Source organism: Apostichopus japonicus, chromosome 14 (genome assembly GCF_037975245.1).
Source record: "Apostichopus japonicus isolate 1M-3 chromosome 14, ASM3797524v1, whole genome shotgun sequence".
Classification (NCBI taxonomy): domain Eukaryota; kingdom Metazoa; phylum Echinodermata; class Holothuroidea; order Aspidochirotida; family Stichopodidae; genus Apostichopus; species Apostichopus japonicus.
Genome location: NC_092574.1, coordinates 1,993,291 through 2,020,073, shown reverse-complemented (window position 1 = coordinate 2,020,073; position 26,783 = coordinate 1,993,291). Strand labels below are relative to the sequence as shown.

Below are 26,783 nucleotides of genomic sequence, written 5' to 3'. Positions count from 1 at the left end.
TGACATGTGTTTTCGTGCTTTAAACTCACTACAAGCAGTGGAGTAGCCAGAGGGGTGGGAAGATGGGTGTAGGCCGGGGGATGTCCCTCAAAAGCATTTTCGAGGACGAAACGGGTTAGCAAGAAAGAGTGACAAACTAAAAAACATAATGCTAATAAACTTCTTTTTTTTATGAGAAATGAGTATCATTAAGGATCGGTAGTTAAGATTAAATCTGAATGAGCCAATGAGAACACGTGGATAAATGATATGATAACGGAATTTACTTACGTTTTCACGTTTTCTAAACCGAACGATCAAAACCTGCCTTTTGTGGAATGTTTATTGGTGAACCACGTGACCGATTCCTCTTCATTGTGTCCTTATAGCAGGGCTTCGGAAGAGGGTTCAATCCAGAAGGTGGGATGGGGTGGGGGGGGGGGTGGTGGCAGACATCTAATGCAGTGTGACATATCTCAAAATATCGCTAAGATTACGGCCAAGATTATACTACGATATCAATATCTCAGCCACTCGATTCACCATATTATAGACATTTGCAAGTAAGGAAGTTTGCAAGTAAGGAATATCTCAAAATGATACAGCTTCCGGGGTTTCACCCTCTGCACCCTACTGGGTATTTCACATTCATTTCACTAACATGGAATTTCTCTCTTAAATGTTTTTTTTTTTGTTGCTGTAAAGTGACTATCGGGTAACAATAGATATCTAGAAGTGAAACTGGTGCAGCTCAGTGAAGTCCCAATGTGACCCACTGCGGTTTAGAATATATTCGGGAGAAATTTAATTCTGCTCTCTGAATGTATTTTCTTGCTTTAAACTCGATATGAGCTTTGGCGTATATCCAGAGGGCTAAGGACAGGGACCCCCCTCCCCCTGCCTCCCTTCACGCAAATAATTTTAGGGGACGAAACCGGGGTTGGCAAAAGGAAAACCGACAAATAAAATAAATATCCGTGATAAATATGATACTTGATATGCTACTTGTGTTGATATTACGGCGTAATCTGCTTCTGGTCAGTTGTTCTCTCATTAGCCACACTATGCATAGCACGAGATTTCTCTGAACAGTTACCTTAGATTCAGTAATTGACTCTTCTAGACAAAGTTACCTGCGTCACGTGGGCGCAAGGGTGTGGGGAGTACATGTGGGTCATGTCCCCATCTCTGATCGTCAGTCGTGGGAAATGGTTCAGTCGGTGGATTGTTGCAATCATCCTGGTGAGGATTGGACCCTTGATACGGTTGTATCCCATCCTCGTCGCCATTGTAAAGTTCTCTACTCCAAAGAATACACTGACAGTATAGAGTATATTGTATTCGACTTGTTCCTTCTATTTCTAAATCAGTTCTACTTCTTAATAATAATATGTACATGAATTTAATACAGTGGGAACAAACAGGGTGAATCATGCATTGTTTATATATGAAGATAAGAACATCGCCTACTGGAGGGAGAGAGGTCAAAAGGCCACAGCAGCGAGACCACAGATTCTAAATAAGCCTAGCTGCAGTTACTTAAAAGGGTAGCACATTGTATATCATGGACATTACAATCCGTATGTCCTGAATAAATCTCAGATCGCGTAATGTTACAATATCTACACGCTTTTGTCGAATTGTTTATAATTTCTTCATTGTTTTCATATATTTTTAATAAACAGTGGTGTTACGTTGTTTTCATTTTCGTAAACGAATCAGTAGAGTTCTTGTCAAGACATATTCAGAGTTAGTCATCACCGCTTGTAGTTGCATCTACAAAGTCTGCGTACTTTACAGGCATATTAAGCACATAGGACAAAATACGTCTGAAACTTACAATGGTTTCTTATTAATGGGCGTAACTGAGAGCAATGCATATACGTACAGTAGGTACTTTAGAACGGCTGATATGACAGCATAAACACAGCAAGGCATAAAAATCAGCTATGAATTGTATGATTAAATAAAGTATTTTATTGTGTTTACTATAAAACATGAACTTTGAAACCAGTTAAACTATGAACTGATTCCTACCGATATCTATTTAGTGTCCAGGATCGTATGTTAGAACGTCACATGACCTAAACGACGCCATCTTGGCAATTGGATGTTCTTCATTCCTGTTTCCGTGAATTCTTTTTTTCCGTTATTTTCATCTGTTATTTAAGGATTAAAGGATTCTAGACTTAAATTCTACTATGGATGATAAACCCACAAAGCGATGATGGTATACTGGTAAGTAACGTACATGAGACAGTAATGGCGTGAAGCTTTATATGTACTGATATACTAAACACGTCATTAATAACACAGGCTATGTAGTGATATACTAAAAACGTCATAAATAACACAGGCTATGTTAAATTTATGACAACAGCTTACTATATAAACATGACGTCTTGAAGGTAATTTCAATGTATAAGAAGTATAATCCATGTCTGTATGATCATATTTCAGTGTCGATTGTAATATTTCATCAATTTGAAGGGAATAATGTTAGGCTCATGTTAGTCAAACTCTTATTATGTAAATCCTGGTTATTTATAAGTTCATTCATGTAGCTACAACATATCTCTCCAATCAGAACATGTGCTATCCTTTCACTTTATTGCTGTCAGACCAGATCATAAATATACTAACAGTGAGTCCTGTCGAAACAGACATTTAGAATTGTAATACTTTCATAGCAGGCCTTGCGCCTTTAGGCTTAGGTCCAACTTAAATACATGAATCTGGACGGAAGTCATTTAATATATTCCTCAAGGTATAGGATTATTTTCAGCTTGCAATTATATGCATGGCAGAGATGCATTTTTCTTACTTTCTATCCGTATAGAACATGGAATAAACCATGTGTGAAGAATATGGACCATTGGATCAGTTTTTCTTAGATAAATCTAGTGAGAAGTTCATGAAACATGTTATAAGTTAGGCCTATATGTGGGAAATAAAGAGAACATTGAATAAGTTAGAATAGGCTTACCCGGTGGGAATGTGGTTCTTGTCAGTAAAACCACTGTGAAACATTACAGTATTTTTAAACTCTACAAACTGCATGATAATTAGGAAGAATATTAAAACAATAGAATAAACAGATTAAGTTTAAGAATTTAACTGATTTTTGAGATTTTCGTATTGTATGATAGCTATCACGTGACTAATATATTTGCTTTATCAGGGTGACCAGAACGATGCATGGTAAATGTTATTTTACTGAAAGTATTAGAAAAATATAAATCATGTGAGATTCAAACTAATATAGCTTATAAAGGAACCGTTACTATTGTTTTCCTCTGTCCGAGTCTCAGTCGTGCCCCTTAAAGTAGCAGTCTAACTTAGGCTAACAATTTTAACCTGGTAGGCTAATACTATACACAAGAGTGTGTTTCGATAACAGTGGGTCATCTTTCTCTCTAACTTCATCAAACAAATTTTACTAGGGAATAATTAATCAATTTGATTAGATCCTCAACGTTAATATTTCGTCACGTACACGTTTTGTATTGCTGCACTATACACATTAAAGACTATATTTGAACATTTTTAAAGAAGAAAATCAGTTTTACCTCACTTTTTAAATGAACCTTGAATATAGTCAAACTAATGACCTACATTTTTTATCTGATATCAAATTAGCATCGATAGAATAATAAAAATCAACTCAAACAGCTTATGCAAATGAATAACCGTTGTATCTACAATTAAGAGAGAGAGCCTCGCAATAATTGTGAAGCCCGCCATCTAAAATGATGACATGTAGGTGACATTCTTAAAAAATATTGTGAATATTGATAACAAAACAGAAAGTTGAATATTTCAGGGCGGGTTACTATTAGATTACTTCAAAGGTCGATGTTTGTGTAAACAGAGATAAGGAGAGATTCACTTTGATGTAATCTTTGTCGAGCCAGAGACCTGTTGGTAAGGTGACTGTTTCTGTTGACTTTTATAATTATACATTGACTTATGATAATTGTATTTAGTTAGCTTTATCAATTCATATTGTATCTATATGTATTCAACAGATCATCGCTTTGAATGATAATCATGGATAATATCACTCAAAGGAAGAGAAAAGTGAAGTCCCAAGTTTATCCCGCCAACCAGCCACGAAAGTTATTGTGACGTCACAATCGATGGAGCGCCTTACAGTGCAAGGTTTGTTGTAATTACACAGTTTTGTGTTAGTAACTTAGCATTACAAGGCTGATGTTTGAAGTAAACATTGATAAGGTTTAAAGTCTCAGCATTGTAATTCCTCTAACAGTGTATGATCGAGAGTTCAACATGATTTATTTTATACATTATATTTATATTGTATAAATTAAAGCTAGATTTGTTTTATGTGTTATGAGTGACTTATGTAATATTATGTGATATTATAATACATTATTATAATAATAGATATTAACAAATGCACCGAAAAATCTTGAACCTTTAACTCCTGGACTGCTAGGCAGGACTGAGTTCAGATATAAAATGTTCAAGTTTGTTCCAAAGAAGGGGAATAAACCGCTAATCCGCCTGTATCAGATCGAGAGCAAAGTATATGAAATATTTATGTTATTATAACTTAATTCACAAAAGGCCAATAAAATCAACATCTACTGAATTCGAAATGAATTATACCAGTTGAAATCGACATGTACCTTATTACTTTGACCTAACTGATTAGAATTGTAATATGTAGATATGAACGCATAGAAGGTGACGTAAATTATCAAATTACGCCGATTTAACTTGTATAATTATGTCGTTGACAGTGACAAAAAACAGATTGCCCGCCACAATTGTTTTTAGTTCATATATAGGCACTGAAACATCCCAATGTTATTGACCCCCAAAAATGTTTACAAATCAAAATTTGTTTTCATTACAGACAAAAGGGCCATACTCATCAGTTCTCTAAAGAGAAGGTATAAACTACAATATGACGCAATCCAGCCCATACCGTACATCAAGGACAGACTATATTGTGTAGACAAGGTATTTGTTGAGGGCGGTACAGAGATCTATGTTGTTGAAGGAGCGACGAGGGAGATAGCAGGACCATGGGTACGTGTGGACTCGTACAAAGATATCTTCACGGACCCTCGAATGAAAGCCAAACGGCGCATCATAGAAGCAGAAGCCGGGTATGGTAAGTCAACAGTAACCCTACAGCTCGCCTATGATTGGTGCAATGGAGTCAGTGATTCACCTTTTAAAGACGTAGAGATTCTAATTCTTCTCCGGTTGAGGCAGCTAAACAGCAAGATATCAATCTATCACGCAATAAAGCTGTTCTTAGCACCAAAAGATCCTCGAATCAAATCTTCTGATATTAAAAATATCATTGAAAGCTGTTCTTCTGTTAAGGTACTCCTGGACGGGTATGACGAGTTTCCTGATAGGGACGGAGCTACCGGAAGTGATGTAGAACGTATCATTACAAGGAATCTGTTTAGGAATATTGATGTTACCCTGACAACCAGATATCTTCCGAACGACTATGACAAAGCAAACACAAAATATGTAAGGTTAGTTGGCTTTGACGAGAAAGCACGCGACCAGTACATTCGCAAAGCTGTTACTGGGGATAACGAAGAAAGCGTTGCTAAAATTAAGCGCGCTTTGAATGAAAACCCGATTCTGGATGACCTATGTCAAGTGCCTCTCTTATTTGTAATGTTTTCTCACATGACCCACGAAAAGACACATTTTCAGAAATTTAAGTCAGCTACCGGTTTCTTTCGCTACATGATTAAATGTTTCCATAGTCACATGAGAAACAAATCACTGGACAAACACGCAAAGGAACACATGAGCGAACATGAAAGTGAACACGACGAACTGAGTAAAGTAGCATTTGAAGGTCTCTGCGGTGAAAACCAGCAGTTATCATGGCGTAAGGATGGACTCTGTACACGATTAGGTCAAGGGTTTTGTCAACATTATATTGCAGTAGGTATCTTGGTAGAGGAAGAAGTGTCTGCTGAGACAAACGAACAGACTTCTGCTACAGATATACAGACAAGGACTGACGTAAGGTTCTACCATAAACTATTCTGTGAATGGTTTGCATGTTTTAGACTGGTAGAAGTTGTAGCTGCTACAAGAGGGGCATCTGCGCTGAAGAATGTTCTTGATAAAGTGGATCCATTTAATCTTCAGTACCTCTATCGATTCACCTGTGGGATTAGCCCAGCAGTTGGGAGGAGAATAATAGAATACTTGAAGAGCAGAAGAGACGGTGATAAGTTCGCCATCCTCTGCATCCTGGAACAAACTGGTGAGGTAGATGGAATCAAGGACACCGTCAGGGATCTGTGTTCAAAGGAAGTTAAGATCAGGTTCGACGACAGCAAGCTTCTTCAGAGATCCACCATCCAGCTCTTGGAGATTGCATCAAGATTTGATGTAAGTATATTCATCATATGAAAAAGATATGATACGTTAGTTTCTGTTAACTATACCAAAACAACTAAATGCTGACCTATGAACAAAAGATACAAAAAACTATCAATATCAACAACAACATAATTTAAAACCAAATCCACTTCATGAATGTTTACATTAGTTTCAGTGACAGACAAATCTAAATAAATATATATTACATAAAACTACTCAGCCCGCCAAGAGAAAGTCACTAATTATCAATGTGTTGTTTTATTTAAGATAAATCTTGTCTCATCGATGACTGTTTCGTTATGAGATATCATTCAAACCTATTGGAAGTATGAGCAAAGATAGTTTAAGAATTAAGTCTACTGAAATAAATGTCTCAGATAACCTAGACAGCCAGCGTCTGTTCCATCTGGTCGTAAATACGCGATTCAGATCTCTAAAATATTAAGAAAACCAACCCGTAAACTCCAGAGGGTCAAGTAGTTAATGCATTAAACGTCACAACTTACAGATTACTGCTTGAATCAACACAGGACCGCACAACGTTTTGCTTTATGCATGTCTCCACGTACAAATCGTGGAAAGGAAATTAAGATTCAATACCGTACTATTCACGGGTAGTCATGTGAGACCTGTAGTAGGGGGTACAAAGTAAGATTTTAACTTATATTTCATTACCAAACTCAAGAATAATAAACCAAGTCAGAAACAGTGTAGATTGATTCCATTATTCGAGTTTTAATATTGATATGTTATAGTTGACGCTGCAGGAAGTAACATTCGAAAATAGTGTTTTCTTGATGTAAGGCGGTTCCTATCAACGCATTGCACACTTCATGACAGTAATGCAGGCTAATGTATACCTTATCAGTAAATATTGTCAAAGGGTAACTCTAGACAGAATTTTTCATATGGATATGTTTTAGTACAAAAAGAAAAAGAAAATTTAGGTGCCGGAAATTGACGAATAGCTATTGAGTTTTTCAAGATGTTCACCTTAAAACTATGTTAAGCCACTGGAATGCTCCTTTTAGCCTTCAGAGATGACGAGTGACCCCTCTGAAACGGGCCTACATGTTAACAGTAATTCCTTGATATCTAAATTACATAACCCCATGATATATTTGTAATTTAGTGCAAAACTATCCCTTATTGTAATCTAGGGTAGACAAATCCCTTATTGTAAGCTAGTGTAAAAATCATATCCCTTATTTTATTCTGGTGTAAACATATCCATTATTGTAAGAAAGTGTAAACATCATATCCCTTATTGTAATTTAGGGTAAACAACATATCTCCTATTGTAATCTAGGGTAAACATCATATCCCCTTTTTTCATTTATGCTCAACATATCCCTTATTGTAATTTACTGTAAAAAAAATCCCCAATATAATCTATTTTTTTAATTTATGGTAAACATATCCGTTATTGTAATCTAGTGTAGACATATCCCTCTTTGTAATCTAGGGTAAACATCATATCCCTTTTCTTCATTTATGCTCAACATATCTCTTATTGTAATTTACTGTAAAAAAAATCCACTATATAATCTATGGTATACATTATAACCCTTTTTGCAATCTAGGGTAAATATTATATCCGTCATTGTAATCTGAGGGTAGACATCATATCCCCTATTGTAATCTGGGGTAGATATATCCCTTATTGTAATCTTGGGTGGACATCATATCCATTATTTTAATCTGGGATAGACATATTCATTGTTTTAATCTGAGGTAGACGTTTCCCAAATTGTAATATAAGGTAAACGCCATATCCCCTATTGTTATCTAGGGTATACATAATGTCCCCTATTGTAGTCTAGGGTGGATATTATATCCATTATTTTAATTTGGGAAAGACATATCTATTGTTTTAATCTCGGGTAGACATATCCCATATTATAATATGGGGTAGACATATCCCTAATTGTAAGCTATGGTAAACATAATATCCCCTATAGTTAACTAGGTCATATCCCCTATGGTAATCTAAGGTAGACATATCCCCTATTGTAATCTAGGGTAAACATAATATCCCCTATAGTTATCTAGTTCTAGGGTATGCATCATATCCCCTATGGTATTCTAGGGTAGACATATCCCATATTACAATCTAGGGTGGACATATCCCTTATTTTAATCTGTTGTAGACGTATCCCTTATTGTAATCTAGCGTACACATGTCCCTTATTGTAATATAGTGTAGACATACCCCTTATTGTAATCTAGGTTAGACATATCCCTTATCGCCATAAAGTAATTGATCTTCAATGAGTTTTGAGTTGTATTTGAGGAACTAACCGTCTATACAGTATTAAGGTACATTGTACAGTCACTTTAAGTCATGGAATTCACTTCTTTACTTTTACTCATTCTCAAATAGTAAAAGTGTTATAAACATCCAACTTGCACTGCCGTTGCGTGTTTTAATGTTCAACAACATTTCGATATTACATTTCTAGTTCTTAAAATCATCCTTTAATTTAGCCTCTGGTTTTACAATAGTCTTATTACGTTTGCTTTTGATTTCTACCAGTAAAAACATGACAAACTTTAAAACTGGCCGCGAAACATTGAATTATGCATTTTGCATAAGGTGTGGCGAGGTATGAACTGGGCCACAGAAGTGTAGTTTAGTTGATCATCAGAGGACCCCTGGGTGGGAACACAGAGGTAGAGCATTGTTATTGTAGTACGCATGCGCCTTGGAAATACTAGCCCTCTCCACCATATACAAGGCTGACTGGTGAATGCCAGCTCAACATTTATTGTTCACAGCAATCTCAAGTTCACAGGTTGGCTACGCAGGTAAAAGGTCCAGATCCAGATTTGCAAAGAACCACGGCGGCGATCAGTTCTGCACACGTAAAGACAACAGATCTCCATGAGTGGCATACTTTTTCAAAACTTCTTAAAAAATGGTCTACTTCGGCTCGTTATTCTCGAATTAAAGAATACAAGTAACATTTGAAAGCATTATAGTTAAAAACATCCTGCAAAGAGTTGCAAGCAACAAATATTAATCGTATTTATCCGCAACGACTCGGTGTAATTTGGTGATCTCGGGCACTTATACAACTAGCCCGTAATGGCATGGCATTATGTACTACACAGTCATATGTAACGCTTGTTACGTGTTTTGTGTCACGATGAACCAGGGCCAGAAAATCGACAGCAGAGTGTCACATTTGTACAATGATAGACTAGACCTACATTGTATTCGTTAGATTAATCGTGCATTTGGCCTTCAGTATAAATCACCGTATGTCCGTACAATGTCGCTAACTAGGCGAGGATACAGTAACGTTAATATGTAGTTCAATTGAGCCAATGGGTGTCCAGGATTCTGTGTATTCTCTGTTACGTCCGGAACATGTGTACGTCGTGATTGACAACCGTTAATGTGCTTTGTTGTCAGGTTAATCTGTGATGGTTTGAGTCATAATTTCTTCGCTGATATTGCAGGCACTTGCTGGCTAAAGTACTGTTTATAAATTAGGCTTACCTTGAGTCTACTTTAAAGGACCAAACGCCGAACTGGCTGATTCGTGACCGAAATAGCTTCAAAAGCAGGCGCGTATCCAGGGGGGGGGCGTTGGGGGCGCGCGCCCCCCGGGTAAGAAAAAGAGGAGAGAAAAAAAAGAGAAGAAAAAAGAGAAGAAAAAAGAGGAGGAGGAGAGGGAGGAAGGGAAGAGTAAAAGTAGAAAAGGAGAGAGTAAAAGAAAAACGCCAAGACATCGGGAAGAGAAAGAGGAACAGTGACATCATTACAGCGCCTATCCCTATTATATACACATGGCCGGGTAGCCAGTGACGGATCGAGGATTTCGGAAGGGGCTTGCGCCTCACCCTACCCCTTACACCGACAAATACATTTTTGACGTTTTCATTTTTCCTCTCTCACTAATGTATCTATATATATACTATATATGGTATATCATAACGCGTGTATGTGTATGGACGCCTTGAACAATTGTGCTATGAAACCAACTGTGGCTGGTCTCGAACTCGACCGAGTCGTCGGGGAACATGACGCATTTCGTGAAGGGGGCGACCGCCCCCCCCCCCGAGCATATTTTGTTATGATATCGCTAGTAATTTCGAAATAGAAAATGCTTAGATGCAACTTACAAGGCATGGAAAGTGTCATTTCCAGCCATCTGGGAGGCATTTGCGGCCAAAATTTTCTTGTACGCTTCGCGCCAACTCGTGGTGGCGCTACGCTTAGATAGTTGGCCTACAGGCTTCGCCCCTCCCTTGGCAAATTATTCGCTACGCGCCTGTTCGAATTTGTAAAGCAAACAGCAGATATCACATCATATCAGTGAGCATGAAAATGGCGGTTCCAGGATGAACAGCCTCAAAACTGTCGATGTGTGTAGTCATTTGATTTGGGAGGCTGTAACGACTTGCCCGAAAAATATAACCTAAATTTTTTCGCTCGCTCCGCGCGCGTTGAACATGTTAATGTCAATATCATAAGCAAGCATCGGTCATTGAATCGCATGCCATCGTGTATACCGTACGGTCCGTGGAAATTGCGCAGTATACCGCGGGATGCTAATGTAAACAACGGAATGTCTTATGTAGGTGGAGAAAAAGCATGTAGGTCCAATTATGTCAAATTCTTTTTTACATTATTAGTCGGCTTAGTAGAACTTTACTTTAATTATCAAGGAGATATTTTTTAAACTATTCATTTCTTTTAACTACATCATTGCAATTTATATTTCTTTCAATATGAGCCCCCCCCCCCCCCGCCTCCTACGCCTATGTGTGTAGTGTTCGGTTTCGGAAATATCTGCTATTTTTTCATTTCCTTCATCCAAGTTTTATAATAGCCGATATAAGAGGGTGTAATATTTGTACACCAATAAATTAACTGTGTCTGAATTTTCCAAAATTTCCTTACCAACATTCTTCATCATACTACCCTCTACTCATGTAATTTTTACCGGTCTGTTAGGGGTTGAAGGAGGTTTTTCTATATTGGTTGTCCATAGATGACATTTTGTGCAACATTATGGGTATGGTTTGAAGTGAGTTTATTCACGAGAAAGGTGAATTTTCAAATTCTGAACAAATAATGGGCTTAAACCTTCAAAAGTGGGGCTGTCGGGTATTGTGGGCCGCGACGTAGAATCACCTACAAAAGCAATGATCCACAGGAGATGCGATGAGGTCGAACATGATGTGTGACTGGTGAAAATCTTGAAAAAGGTTATGGATGGAAAATAAACTATTGGGAAATACTTGGTTCTCAGGCAAAAGTGTACATCTGGTTGGTCATTTTCAAGCCCGAGAAGTGCCATTTCCGGTGATCTAGGGGTATAAAAACCCAACATTTTCTTGTACGCTGCGCGCCAACCGATGGTGGCGCTTCGCTTAGATAGTAATTCGCGCCCCCCGGGTTAGAAAATCCTGGATACGCCCCTGAAAAGGGTTGCAGTAACCAAGACCCCTCCATTGAATATCAACAACTAACTTTCACCTTCACCGCGCACTATACAATGCGAGTATTTGTGTTCAAATACAGTTGTTCTAGTTCTTTTTAGATTTTATCACATATGCAAATTAGGTGTAACATTTACCTTCCATACAACGACATCCGTGTATGTGGCTTTTGCTGCTTGGGTGTCTCAAGTCTGTATCATATGCCGTTAAGATGACCAGAATGAAACAAATCGGTGCTGTTAGCTCCGGAACGTAATGCTTTATCTGGTTTCAGAAAAGGCTTATTTATTAGGGGGAAATATTTTTATCTTGATGGCCCTTTATAGCAGCCGTAAAATTTTCATCGGGACGCATCTAGAATATGTTCCTCTTTCCCAGTGAGATAAATATGCATCTTCGTTATCCATCTTTGTAAAGCCTGGTAACTTAATACGTAATGGAACTAAAGCATCTTATCTTCAATCTAAAAAGGTATCTAGTCATATATCGTAATAATGATGATATCAACTAACTATGAAACAAGTATACGATACCACGGGGTGAACTCCTTATGATCTTTAAATTTGTTTGTAGTGTAAACATGCAGTGACTGTCATACAACGGAAGTTAGGTACGTTATAAATTTAGTTTGTGGTACAGGCATAGGCGTACGGGACCATTTCAGTTTGGGGGGGCAGAACTTTTTTGCGGAGCGCCACCATCGGTTGGCGCGTAGCGTACAAGAAAATTTTTGGCACACAATGCCTCTCAGATTGCCGGAAACGGCACTTCTGAGGCTTTGCAAGTTGCATCTAAACATTCTTTATTTTATAATCTCACGTTTTAGAAATTTACACTTCCCCAAAAATTTGGTAAATTAGAAGGAGAAAAAATGGTAACATCACTTTGAAGGGGAAACATGGGACAGTATATTTTTTTAAGCTCCTATTTAGTTACCTTATTTATTATTTTAACACAGTACTCAGCTACCTCCAGAAAAACATACATTGTTCAACGACACGTAGGCGGGATAATGTCGCTGTGTCGGGTGAGACTGCAATTTGTCTCACAAAAAAGTATAAAATATAGCACAGAATATGATAAACCTGTACTTCTAGGCTTGTAGGCACTCCCCCCCTCCCCCCACCATCCATGAAAAAGAAAATGTTTCTTATATACACTCTGTTGGGGATGTCCAGGTCAAGCCCGGCGGAAGCACTTTTAATCTGGGGGGGAGCACCGACATCAAAGGGCACCTTGCAGAAATTCGATTGGACTGATGCAGCCTTATATTTAGTACCCTTTATAACTCTTATTGTATTATCTTATTTGTGTATACACATCACTCCATCAACGCCCCCCCCCCCCCTAAAGGAAATATGCATACTAGCACTGCAATATCCAATGCGCAAATTGGGAAACAAGGAACAAGTTTTCTTTTGAGACAAAATGAGGTGAAATCATGCTAGTTGCTAATGTAGGAATCTTCCGAATTAGAGTTTTTTCCTTGTTAATATCTTAACAATTTTTTTCCATTCGAAATAGCTTTGAGTTTGACCCACAGAAATTCAGTATAGTCACGGGCTTAGCCAGGATTTGCAAAGTTGTATGCACGACTATCTGAGCGGAGCGCCACCATCGTTGGCGCGGAGCGTACTAGAAAATTTTTGGTTTTACAAACCCCTCAGATGGCCGGAAACGGCCCTTCCCGAGTGTTCATTCTGGTTCCCTGGCCTCTTGCTAAGGCACCTCAACTTTTATGTAGAAAAAAGGCACATTTTTAACCTGAGGAAAAGTGGGGGGCATGTTCCCCCTGTGCCTCCCCCCCCCGGTTCCGCCGCCCTTGGTCCAGGTATACAATTGACTAGTTAGAAAAAAAATTGATCGTGCAAAAAGCGTGGTAGCCCAGATGAACTGCGCTTACGGTGGTGTTACACGGAAATATTCGGGCATCATGATGCTAAATAAAGAAAATCATGGAATTTTCGGGCATAAACTTGAAAAAGATTTGGGCAAGCTACTGCATATTTATAAATATATATTTATTTCCAGAGGACAAGAAATTCGGGCAAAAGTCCTGAAAAATTCGGGCAGCCTAAGAGGAGGAAAAAAATATATATATATATATTTTTTTCCGAATTTTGCCCGAATTTCTTGTCCTCTGGAAATTTGGGGGGCAGTCTGCCCCCTGCCTGCCCCCTGCCCCCCCCCCGCCTCGTACGCCTATGGGTACAGGCTAAGTAAAAATCGATAACAATATGCAAGCAAGTTCCTGATTAGGAAAGGCAAGATAGACGTGAACAAATATGTTAATATTAATATAGCATGTTTATGATAACGAAAGATAGATACTAGAATAAGTAAATTCGTATTAAGAAGGAAAACAAAAAACATTTAAAGAAAGTTTTTCCATGTTGAACATGGACAGTTCCGATATGTAACATGTCAAGTGAAAACAGGTTTGGTTTTCTTTCTGGAAATCACTGGTTTATACTACTGAAAACATGTTGCTTAAAGCAGCATTTGCGTTTTGTCGCCGTTTTTCACTTTTTTTGACAAGTCCGTCGAGTTTTTTACATATATCAATTACAAAACAGCAAACTAAGATATTAGCCAAGTTATTTCCCTGCCAAAAGCGTTGATTGGCGAGCAATTAAGGACATTTGCAGATAATTAAAAAAGTGTCCACCGACAAATTACACATTTAATAATAATCGCATACAGTTCCCCAACCCACTTTGAATTCAACCAATCAGAGATTCAGGTTAAATTTTGAGCCGTTGCTAAAAATAGATTCAAAACGTCGAGTTGGTAACTTGGTACAACCAGCGAGCTGGACTTTTATAGCTCCCTGGTACAATTGCCATAGACAATCTACCCCGCAAGCATGGTGTTGTATTACGTATTGGCCAATGGCGTTCGTAGCTTGTAAATATTCATATTATGGGCGAGGTTTATTTGGATCCCAACGGAAAATATCTTAGAGAAAAACAAAGTTGAAATGTGTAAATTTTTCGACTTTTGTGCAATCAATTGAAGTAAGAATAGAATAGATAAGCTAGTTATGTATTTCGTTATGGTATCGTGGAATCAGTGAGGTTGAGAAAAACCATAGAAAAGGACGCAAAATGCTGCTTTAAATAAATTATCATCAATGATGACACGTTATTGATTTAATGTTACTGTTAGCTGAACTTTGAGCTGAGTTTATCACAGTGTTTTCACCAAGCCAATGTTTGTCAAGTCAAGTCACAAGTCTTTCGCTCAAGTCAAGCGCATAACTGAAGCTTATAAATTAATTATATATGAAAGCCTACTGATAATCATCGACCAATGCTCAACGAAGCATCTTTGTAAGTGTTGCGGGTCCTGTGTATGACGTGTTACAGCGATCTCTTGTTACAGTGCTATACGGAGGCAACTCTTTTCCACAAGAGTAGTCATATACACTAGGCAGCAACTGAACTAATCTTGTCCCCGGGGTCTGTCCGATATTCATATAAGGTCCGCTATTTATAAGGGTCATTGTTCATGAGGTTCGTTATTCATTACGTGGATTTTTTTGATAAAAAGGTTCGCTATTCATAATGGAAATAAAAGTTCGTTATTCATCATAAAAAGGGATCATAATTCATAAGGTCCGGTATTCACAATGGAAACAAAGCTTCGTTATTCATAGTAGGCAAAACGGTTCGATATCCATAATGGACAATCGGTTCGATATTCATAATAGAACAAAGGGTTCGTAATCGATAATAGACATAAAGGTTCGTAATTCATAAAAGGAAGAAAGGTCCGATATTCATAATAGAGCGGAGGGTCCGTTATTCATAATGGGAAAAAATGGTTCGTTATTCATAATAGGAGAAAGGGTTCGATATTCATAATCGATGAAGGGGTTCGTAATCCATAATGTGGAAAAGGTTCGTTCTTCATAATAGGAGAGAAGTGCGTCATAGAAGTGCAAAAGACGTCCTCCATTTTCGCGGACGCCTATAGACATTTCATTCGGGAGGGGTGGGGGGCACAACATACTTTTTATTCATAGAGGGGGGACACAGGGGGCACAACAGTCCTATGGGGGGCACCACCAGATGGTGGTGGATGCACAATTTTGCAGAGAATATGAGCCACACACTATCAAGACCATGCTTCACCCTACCCCCTGCAGCTAAACCTACATTTTCGACATATTAACGGCATAAACTTTTCCTAAAGGGGGTCCTTTTCCTCATTGTGAATGATACCGAACCTTTTTGGCTAGGCCAATTATGAATAACGGACCCTTTGCACTATTATGAATATCGAATCCTTCGTCTTATTATGAATAACGAGCCTTTTTCACCATTATGAATATCGAACCCTTTTACCAATTATGAACAACGAACCTTTTTTTTTCATTATGAATAACGAACCTTGTGAACAGTGAACCTTTTTGCTCATTATGAATAGTGAACCTAATGAACAATGAACCTTATAGATAATGACCCTTATGAACAATGAACCTTACGAATACAGAACCTTATGAATATCGGGCTGTCACCTTGTCCCCTAATGGAGGGCAGGGGAGGAGCAGAGGGGTAGCTAAGGAAGGGGATTGGCCCTCAAGTATATTGTCTGCCACCGCCAGTCATATACACTGGACAGCAACTGAACTTCAGTGTAAAACAGGTATACTTTTACTCTCTCTCTCAATACGCAAATATGACGTTAATACAACATCACAAGATTGACTGGTTCTGTACAGAAACTAACCTTGTACCATAACGGAGGGCAGGGAGGAGCAAAAGGGTAGCTACGGGAGGGCAATAGCCCCTCAAATATTTGCCTGCCACCCCTTGAGAGAATCAAAACTGAATTGATAGAGGTATACATTATAGTGTGAAACATTCTTATCTGGGTTGCATTATGTCTGCTGGTGTTAGCTGTACCAGGTTGCAACATCCGCTCCGACTGTTATAACGGTACGCAATATAATGTTTAAGGGTATTACGGTGGCAGAAAATTATGTTAACAGACGCTTTGTCAAATTTACTCTGCTTACCTCGACTTTAAAAAAAAATCACTTTACATTTAATGGTGTTATTTCTGATGTTTGATTTTTTTATAACAAAATTGAGACTTATATCGCAAACTGTCTACGCTTTATCGCAATTGTAACGTTTTTCATGAAGTTTTGACGTTTATCTTGAAATGTCGACACCAAACGTAAACTGAAAATATGAATTTAAGTAAAAATCGATCACTGAGACTATTGCTTAAGATTCTCTAAAATCATTTGATTACCTCGCATTGTTTGGCTAACAAAGGATCCAGCCGAATGACTCAGTAATGTCTTAAAGTACAATCGTAGATGAGAGGAGCTGGTGTCGTCGACACTGAAGAATGTCACAAACTGACTTGTCTTGATCTAACAAGTGGACTAAGGAAGATGTGATAATGCACCCCCCCCCCCTTCCCATACAGTCGCCCCTTCCGACGCACACACCTCCTTTAGACACTCAATGTATTCAGCCTGCCGATGTAACGAATATCACCTTTAATTTGAGCTATTACCAATTAACGCCTCAAGAACACTCTGTGTTCCCCTAAACCCAATTCCATTGTACTAAACCACTGCATATACAGGGCTATGCGCCGACCCTGTTAGAAAAGACAACACACCGTTTTTAACCATCACGCCCCAGCCCCCTCTCGCCCCTAATTATTCCACTATACTTGAAGACAAACCCGTTTAAGTGATATACAGCTGTGATGTTACAGAGCATGTGACATGTCTCCATGCTGTGGATCATATGTTTCATCTTACATCGAATAAAATATAGGCTTACTGTTTACTATGGAAACTGTGTACAACTATTACTATTGTAGGTAACTACTAACAACATAAAACAAACAGACAGTCGTTCCGGGCGTACGGGAGAGGGTGGGGTTAGATAACATTTGAATAACAAAGCCTGTTCTTTGAGACATTTGGGAGCAAAACACTGTTTGATGATAAAATGTACCGAGATACCAAACTCATAGGTAGCGTGGTTTAGATTTCAATTCTAACCAGTACTTTACATACGGAGTAGTAGTACAACATCCTTACTTAGTTAAATAGTTTAACTATAAATACAATGTACAAAACAAAACAACAATAAATCACACGTTGAATTTCAGCTGGAGTCTAGCAATTTATTATATTATACATAAAGTATAATAATACAAGTATAAATGAAAAACAGAAAACTGGCTGGGAATGATAAACAAAGAAACAGATGATTTAGGTTTAATCAGGGAACAAAATAATCAGCATCTCATGAATAATCATCAATCATATACATAAGCATGGGAGAGTATTAATACATCATTAGCCTTAACTTACCGTCCTTAAAATTCATTACTTAAGGTGTTACATTAATGTTCTGTATATAATGGTGAACATATATTATGAATGGTTGGGCCTACATCACGGACAGAAACGAGGTATACAGTCTCTAGCCCTATACGCCATTCAAATTTCATAATTAATATCAATCAACCCATCGTAAATACCATGTATGCCAATCAACCCATTACACAGCATAACTACATAACTCACATGCTCATATTAGCACAAAGCTTAAACAGTGTGAAAGTAAATAATATAGCACATGTTTCTGTGTGTGGCCGTCGAGCATGTCGTGTAAAGAATATAGGAGGCGATCATTTATTTAGTAACAGACTTGGTTTATTATTGTACTTCAGTAGCCATATTGAATGGAGTGCACAGACTCGTAGTGTGTAATACAAAGAGCAAGTACGGAAGCTCATATTGATCAGCTACATAAATGTACTTGTCACATCTCCTTTCCTTTAGATTTTAAGTCACGTCACAACTTGGTGAATGTAAACAGCATGCAATACAATTTTACTCTATACGAGCATACACTTATGTTCATTACGTTAACTGCACTAATGCTAAACTAAAGTAAAACAAATATAAAAAAGATAAACATAAGTTTTTATAGGGAGCCTAAAACAGCAACCTTTAACAACTTTACTACAACTAAGTGGTATAATCTCTCAGATAGCTTGGGACACGCGTTACTCTACCTGAACGTGTCTGCTGTGGAAGTCTATCTGAGTAATCTTTAGCAGTGTGGGGGTTTTGTGTGTGTGGATCAGTTTGAGTAACTTCTTGCTCAACTGTTTCCAGTGGTACTGGGTTGGGTGTGTAAGTCTCCTTTGTGTGTCGCAAGTGTTTCCTGTTTCTGCGATATACACGCCTGTTTTCAGTCATAACTTCATACGACCTGGGCGACACTTGGTTTTGGACAATCGCCTTTTGCCACTCTTGACGCTTGAATGGTGGCATAATCCTGACTTTGTCTCCGGTGTTAAGTGTTGGAAGTGAATGTGAGCCTTTGTCATGATAGTATGGGTGTGTTGCCTTGTTTGATTTAATCTGCTCTGTCACCTTTGTTGGCACAGCAGGTTTCAACAGTTTAATGCTAGTAGGAAGCAGTGCCTTTGTTTTACGACTAAACAAGCATTGGGCTGGACTGGAGTCCATGTTTTGAGATGGAGTGTTTCTATATGGGTCTTTCCTTGTTTTTTTGCTTTGGTGATTAGTGACTTTGCCATCTTGACTGCTTGTTCCGCTCTACCATTACTTTGGGGAAACCCTGGGGAAGATGTTGTATGTCTGAATTCCCAGTCCAGTGCAAATTGTTTGAACTCATAGGAGCTAAATTGGGGTCCATTATCAGACATGCAAACGTCTGGGATACCATGACGAGCAAATTGCCCTTTCAGTTTGTGTATCACACTATTGGAGGTGGTGTCCTGGAGAAAGTCAATTTCCCAAAAACCAGAAAAATAGTCGACTGTCACGACATAGTTACGGTCATGAACATGGAATAGGTCTACGCCAACTTTGGACCATGGTCTTTGCTCTATTGCATGTGGCATGAGTGGCTCTTTGGGCTGATTAGTTCCCACAGAAGCGCACACGTCGCATGTTTGGATGTAGACCTTCAGCTCGGCATTTATACCTGGCCAATACAGGCATTCACGAGCACGGCGAAGACATCCGTCTATTCCTAAGTGAGAAGAGTGAATTTTATCGAGCATTTCCCTTCTGAGTGTTTTGGGAACAACAACTCTTTCACCACGGATTACCACGCCATCCTGCACTGTTAACTCATCCCGACATTGGTAGTAGGGAGTCACACACTGTGGTAAGTAATTTTTAGACTGTGGCCACCCTTTGTGAATGATGGTAATGAGTGTCTGCAGTGTACTATCAGATGTTGTGTGCGCTTGTATTGCCTGTTTTCTGGCATCAGTTATGGGTAGTTTATACACCATGTTCACTGATTCAACCTCTCTAGAGGTATGACCTTGAGGTTTTCCTGGAAGATACGCTCTGCTGGGCGTGTCAGCCAGCTGCATCTGATTGCCTGGCCTATATCCTAAGGTTACGTCATATCTCTGGAGTCGCAGCAACATTCGTTGTAGGCGTTTTGGTGCCTTATACAACGGTTTGCAGACGATGCTTTCCAGTGGTTTGTGATCTGTTTGTACAGTCACTCCAAGACCATACGTGTATTGGTGAAATCTTTCCAACCCAAATATGACAGAAAGGAGTTCTTTCTCTATTTGCGCATATCGCGTTTCTACGTCACTCAAGGTGCGACTAGCAAATGCAATTGGGTGACCGTCTTGCATTATCGTAGCACCCAGTCCGGACTCTGACGCGTCACTCTGCAAGGTTAGTTCCTTTGCGGAGTCATAGTAGCTGAGCACTGGTTGTGAGGTGACTAGGCTCTTAATGTTATTGAAAGCCTTGTCGTGAACTTCATGCCACGACCACTCTGTGTCCTTCAGCGTCAGTTTGCGCATTGGTTCGCATGCGTCACTTAGTTTGGGTAGGAATTTGCTGAGATATGTTACAAAACCAATGAATCTCCGAACTGCTTGAGCATCGGTGGGTTTTGGCATCTTAATGACTGCCTCAACCTTTCTTGGATCTGGTTTTAACCCTTGGCTAGTAATCCCATGACCCATGAAGGATACTTCATCTGTCCTAAACTTTACCTTATCCCTATTGAGTCGCAAGTTTTTCTCTCGACATCTATCCATGAGGTTTCTTACCTTCTGGTCGTGATCACGGATAGCTGCTTCTTTGGTGGGACCTTCCCCATAAACGATAACATCGTATACAATACACTTTACACCAGGCAAACCCTCTAGGGCCTGATGCTGCCTACGCTGGAACTCTTCCGGCGCAGCATTTAGTCCAAATGGAAGCCTTAGCCATCGATACCTTCCAAAAGGGGTGTCGAACGTGGTCAAAAGTGAGCTCTCATTATCAAGCTTCACATGCCAAAACCCATGCTTAGCATCGAATACACTAAAGACCTGAGCCTTACTTAAATCTGGGAGTATATCCTCTAAGGTAGGCATCGGATAGTGGCTGCGCATGAGACTCTTGTTTAGGTCTCTGGGGTCGATACATATTCTCATTTCCCCCGGCTTTACCACAGTCACTAGACTAGAGACCTAGGGGGTTGGCTCTGAAACTGGCTTTATGATGTTTTGTTTCACAAGCCTATCTAATTCTGCTTTGAGGTTGTCTCGGATCGCCACAGGGACCCTACGGGGTGGATGAACTACAGGTACTGCATTGGGATCTAGCTGTAGTTTATATTCCCCTTCTAGTTGACCTATGCCCTCAAAAACATCATTGTACTCCTGGTACAGGTTCTCAACATTAGCAATTTGCCCCTCCTTAACAACTTTGACGTTTTTATTATCATTTGCATTCTTGATCGCATTGACGCCTAGTGGTTTGGCAATGTTTTCATGTCTAACCTCTATGAGACCCATCTGCTGGACCGCTTTGCTGCCCAGCCAGCAGAGGGATTGCAATATCATTGTCAACAATCACAAATTAACCCCAGTATTTCTTACCATTCTTAGGGTTCACCAATTTTAGTTTGCATTTACCATTTGGCTTTGAGGTACTCCCATTGTACATTGATAATACCTGGCTAGTTTGCGTAATGTTATGCTTACCTAGTTTCTTCATAACTGAGCTTGGTAAGATGTTGCAGGTTGCCCCGCTATCAATTTGAAAAGTGACTCTAACTTCAGCGTAAATGTGACTTTGTTACTTATAGTAAATATAGTTTATATTGTTCTCTGTCTTTGGAGGAGTGAGCAGGTTCACCGTATTGACGTCCTCAAAGTCGTCATCTGAGAGGGACTCAGAGGAACTGTCGCCAACGTTGGCGCACCTTCCGCTACAGCATTTACCCACGGTTTCCTTTTCATTTTGCCCCTTTTGGGTCCACTCCTTTCGGATCCGCTCGCTGTTGCTTTGCGTGTAGCTGTTCTGCATTGGGCTGCAAAATGGTTCTTCCTGTCGCATTTGGAACAGGTCTTTCCATATGCAGGACACTGGTACTTCCCAAAGACGTGTCTGTTCCCACAGTACTTGACTTTCTGAAGTCTGTCGCCTTACCCGCTTTGTCGGAGCGCGTGCACCTCTGCTTTCGTCTCTATGGTCCTTATCCTTTCTCTGGATAGTTCCGCCGACTGGCACATATCCTCGCATGATTTCAGGGTAAGTTTCTCTGCCCGTAGTAATCGCTCTCTGAGTGCCGAATTTGTGATACCACACACGATCCTATCCCGGACAAGCGAGTCATGCAATGATTCAAAGTTACATGTTTGTGCCAAGACTTTGAGGTCAGTGATGTATCTGTCCAACTGCTCCCCTGGCTCCTGGAATCTCGTGAAGAATTTGTATCTTTCTACAGTTTCGTTTTGCTTTGGGTTGCAGTAAGCATCAAAGAGTGTGAGGAGCTCTCCAATTTTCGGTGGAACATCGGCAGCGCCTGCAGCTGTTACCGGTTTTATATATCTCACGTCCGGTAGTGCCCATAAGATAGAGACACATTTTTGCTTTTAACGTATCATCTTTGTCAGACATTGCCAGTTCTGCAAATAGCTTTAATTCTTCTTTCCAGTGTTGCCATCTGCTTGCCAGTTTGGGAGAAGCAAAATCAATCTTCTCTGGTGGGGGAATTTTATCCATATTGTTATTGTAACTCGCGATCTTCTGGCAGAATTTATTTCAGGAATCGTCTGAATGTTAATTTTAATTCTCCAACGCGTACACGGCTTTGTGTTGTACCGGTACGTAACGCGATTTTTTTTCTTTTCTTATTTTCACCTCACCAGACTGTTGTTTCACAAGCCTTTACTACTGTATTATCACCGTGCTGCAGTGTGTTCCCCTTCGTTGCATTATGAACTAGTCGAACACAGTTATATCTTACTGTTATAGTTTAGCGTAAAATCTGCAGTCTTTGCATACCACATCACACTGCATTCTGCGTTGCGTATCGGATTACTGTACTGTTTTATCGCATAGTCCTATACATACGATACTGTGTATGCTATTCTAACAGTGTATTCGCATGGCGGAATCTTACCGAATTGCTGACTAATTCACGGTGATTTTCGGGTGATCAGTCCTTCGAATCTCGCAAGAATGTTCCTCGAAATTATCTTAAATTTACTTCTGACACCATGTTTCAGTGTGTGGCCGTCGAGCGTGTCGTATAAAGAATATAGGAGGCGATCATTTATTTAGTAAAAGACTTGGTTTATTATTGTACTTCAGTAGCCATATTGAATGGAGTGCACAGACTCGTAGTGTGTAATACAAAGAGCAAGTACGGTAGCTCATATTGATCAGCTACATAAATGTGCTTGTCACAGCACATAAGTAACCAGTCAACTATAACCATCATAGCATATTCTGACAATGAAATATGGAATACTGTCTCCTTTATAAATCAACAATAAAGAAAAATCGTCATAAGGTGAAGGGTGAAACATAAATTATGTTAAAAATGCACATCTCACACAAACAAGAAAAGTCCTCTCTACTGGAATGTCAGTGTTAGATATTACATCAATTCTAGACTGAAGTCTTGAGCAGATATAAATCTGAATTTACAAACAAAACAGTCATTACTATTTAAAGCATAACAAACTCTACAAACATAGAAGAATATTACCATGACTATTATCTAACCTTTTCTAGCATATTCAATATTATGTAACTACTATACAATCATAACAATATAATTATTTGTAATTATTGAAGATCGGGTTCTCAAAGTTGTAAAACAAAGAATGGCATAGTGTAATATTGATTCAATATATAATACAATAGATAAAATCAAGGTATATTTGTTACCAATGACAGAGTATTTTCTGATGGAATCAATATAAATCTGTGTTTCGGGCTAAGGAGCTGAATAGGCTTTTGTCATTCAATGCACAAATCATACACAGCAATACAGCAGCATGTCCACAAAATGTGCACAGAAAGATTGTAGCTTGAAGCAGAGCACCATACCAATGTACCAAGAATTGAAAACACACATGTTGTGCATTTCAAACAACATGAAAATTAAAATAGTGACCTTTATCTGTCATATCTTGTTAACCAAAAGGAAAATCTACATCTCAGGTGCTGATAACATCTACTTTGGTAAGTATGTCACTAAGTGAAGTTGTATACAAAAAAACAATTGTGCTTCATTTGTCATCACTTGGAGGACTATGAATTCATACATAATTCCCACGTAAACCTTATTAACTGAATTGTTGCTTATTTAAAAAAAATGCAAATTTTGTACACACAGAAATATAAAGTTTCAAACACTGATTACTACTGTACTGACCACTAACATACTGACTACTACTGTAAGTTATGAAAACAGACCACATTGGGCACGAAAATACAACATTCATTTCTTATTTCATCACCAACCACATTGCTCTCTATTGCCTTCCATGAATGTCAAACATGCTTTGTAAATTTGAAGAAAGAAATCAAAACACATTATGACAAATAAATGAGACAAATTACAAACAATAACAGATGATCTGCAACAATGTTATCAAATAATATTACTGAAGCAATTGTGAAAAACTTTCCTCTCATCAACCCCCTAATTCTGCGTCTGTATTTTCCTCTTAAAATTAGAATGCCCCCCCCCCACACACACACACACACCCTTTGTGCAATATGGTAGCGGAATAAGATTTTAATTTAAAGATATTTTTTACTTCTTACTCCTGACAGCTGACAATTTTAGTTGTTTTAACAATCTGATGTTTTATATACAGTTCTAGCAAAGTATGACCTCGTTAGAAGCGAGCCATACTTGCCACAATTTTACAGCATGGAACTAAAGATGATCATTTATTTCTCAGAACCGTTTCCTGATATTTCCACGGTAATTCCCATCTGTTAACACCTCTGTGTGTTCCACTCAGTTGAAATCCATCAGTAAAAAATGGAAAGAAAATGAATCTGAACGAGTTTATATTCAATAAATATTCCAAAAGGCTCACAAAATAGCAAACAAATCATTTCTGAGGAGTGAGCTATATTAAATAATACAAGAAGATAATGCTACCAATGGTATGAAATAGTAGGAACACTGTAATTCCAAAGGAACTTAAAGAGAGAGGATAGAATATTTCAATCCAAACCAATTTATGCTGTTCTTTTACGAATAACATCCAACATTTTTCACTGGGTGGTGTAGGAGGAGAGATACCAGGTGATGCAAGACTATCAAAAGATGAGCACACCTTTTGCCAGGAGTAAGGGGGTGGGGGATAGATGTATATATCTATGTGACATTCATGTGTTTCCAACTACTTTAAATGTGTGAAGGGCTGTGGAGGGGGGGGGGGGCTGTGGGTCAGTGCAAAATTCTCCTTAAGGAGTGTTTGTTGTCTCCCAGTCTCCTTTACCTACATCAGCTGGTTCTATCATGAATTAAATATTCATTTCATTTTATTTCATTTCATTTTATTTATTTGTTTTTCACAACATGCATTTAAACGTTTACAAATAACAAGTAACATGAAGTAGTAGTGGATAATACAAGACCAATCAAAGTACAACAAAGCAAAATACACAATTTCATACAATAGGACAATAAGACCATAACAAAACAATAACACCCCCCGGAAAAAAAACAATCCAGTGCATCTGAACACCTGAGTTTGTCCATACAACAAGTTGGAGTCTTTCATTTACTTGTCGAGAGTTAGTATTTGTTTAAATAATAATTACTTAAGTTATACCTAAAAGATTTTAAGCTAGGCTTGTCACTTATTGCCTTGGGTAATGAGTTCCAAAGATTAGTGGCACGATAACGAAGGCTTGAGTGGGAAGAAGTGCGATTTACAGTATGCAAAAGAAGCTGAGGATTCCATGTATTGTAGTTATGGATGAGGGAATTGATTGTGAAAAAGTTAGAGAGAGCGTCTGGTAGCAGATTGTGTATGAAACGATATGTGATTGAAGCAGTTCCTAGATTGATTATGTCCTGAAGTTTCAATAAATTTAATGTTTTAAATAGAATATCAGTGTGATCACGGGGGCCACAATGACAAATATGTCGAACAGCTCGTTTCTGCAGAAGAAACAGACGTTTCAAGTAAGATTGCCTGGTACACGACCATACAGTACTGCAATAAGTAAAGTGCGGATATATCAAAGTGAAGTACAAAGTGCGAAGAACGCTCTTTGGCAGTACATATTTAAGTCTACCAATAATACCGACTCCACTTGCAACTTGTGAGGATAAACTATGGATATGTTCTTGCCAATTGAGATAACAATCAATAATTACCCCGAGAAATTTAATCTTACTAATAGAATTCAGAGTGTGACCATTCATGTTAATGTTGAAACTATAGTCGTTGTAATGCTTAAGTTTGTTAAATACCATGAAGTTTGTTTTGCTGATGTTTAAGGATAGCTTATTAGCTGCAAACCAATCACAATAAGCTTTTAGTTCAGAACAAACAGTCCTTTCTAACCGTTTAGGGTTATCGTCTGAAAAGAATGTTCGTGTCGTCAGCAAAAAGAACTAATGAAGAATTTCGTGAGACAGATGATATGT

The 26,783-nt window shown here is 38.6% G+C and overlaps 1 protein-coding gene across 1 annotated transcript in view; it reads left to right on the top strand.

Moving 5' to 3' along the window:
• Positions 1–2,068: 2,068 nt before the first annotated feature.
• The window catches only part of LOC139980144 (NLR family CARD domain-containing protein 4-like), an 85,849-nt gene continuing 61,134 nt past the window's right edge, over positions 2,069–26,783 (top strand). Inside the window, exons 1-3 of the mRNA XM_071991571.1 lie at positions 2,069–2,217; positions 4,008–4,140; positions 4,862–6,381. Of these exons, the coding sequence (XP_071847672.1) occupies positions 4,119–4,140; positions 4,862–6,381 (1,542 nt within the window). The 5' untranslated portion in view covers positions 2,069–2,217; positions 4,008–4,118. The remainder of the gene's footprint in view (positions 2,218–4,007; positions 4,141–4,861; positions 6,382–26,783) is intronic.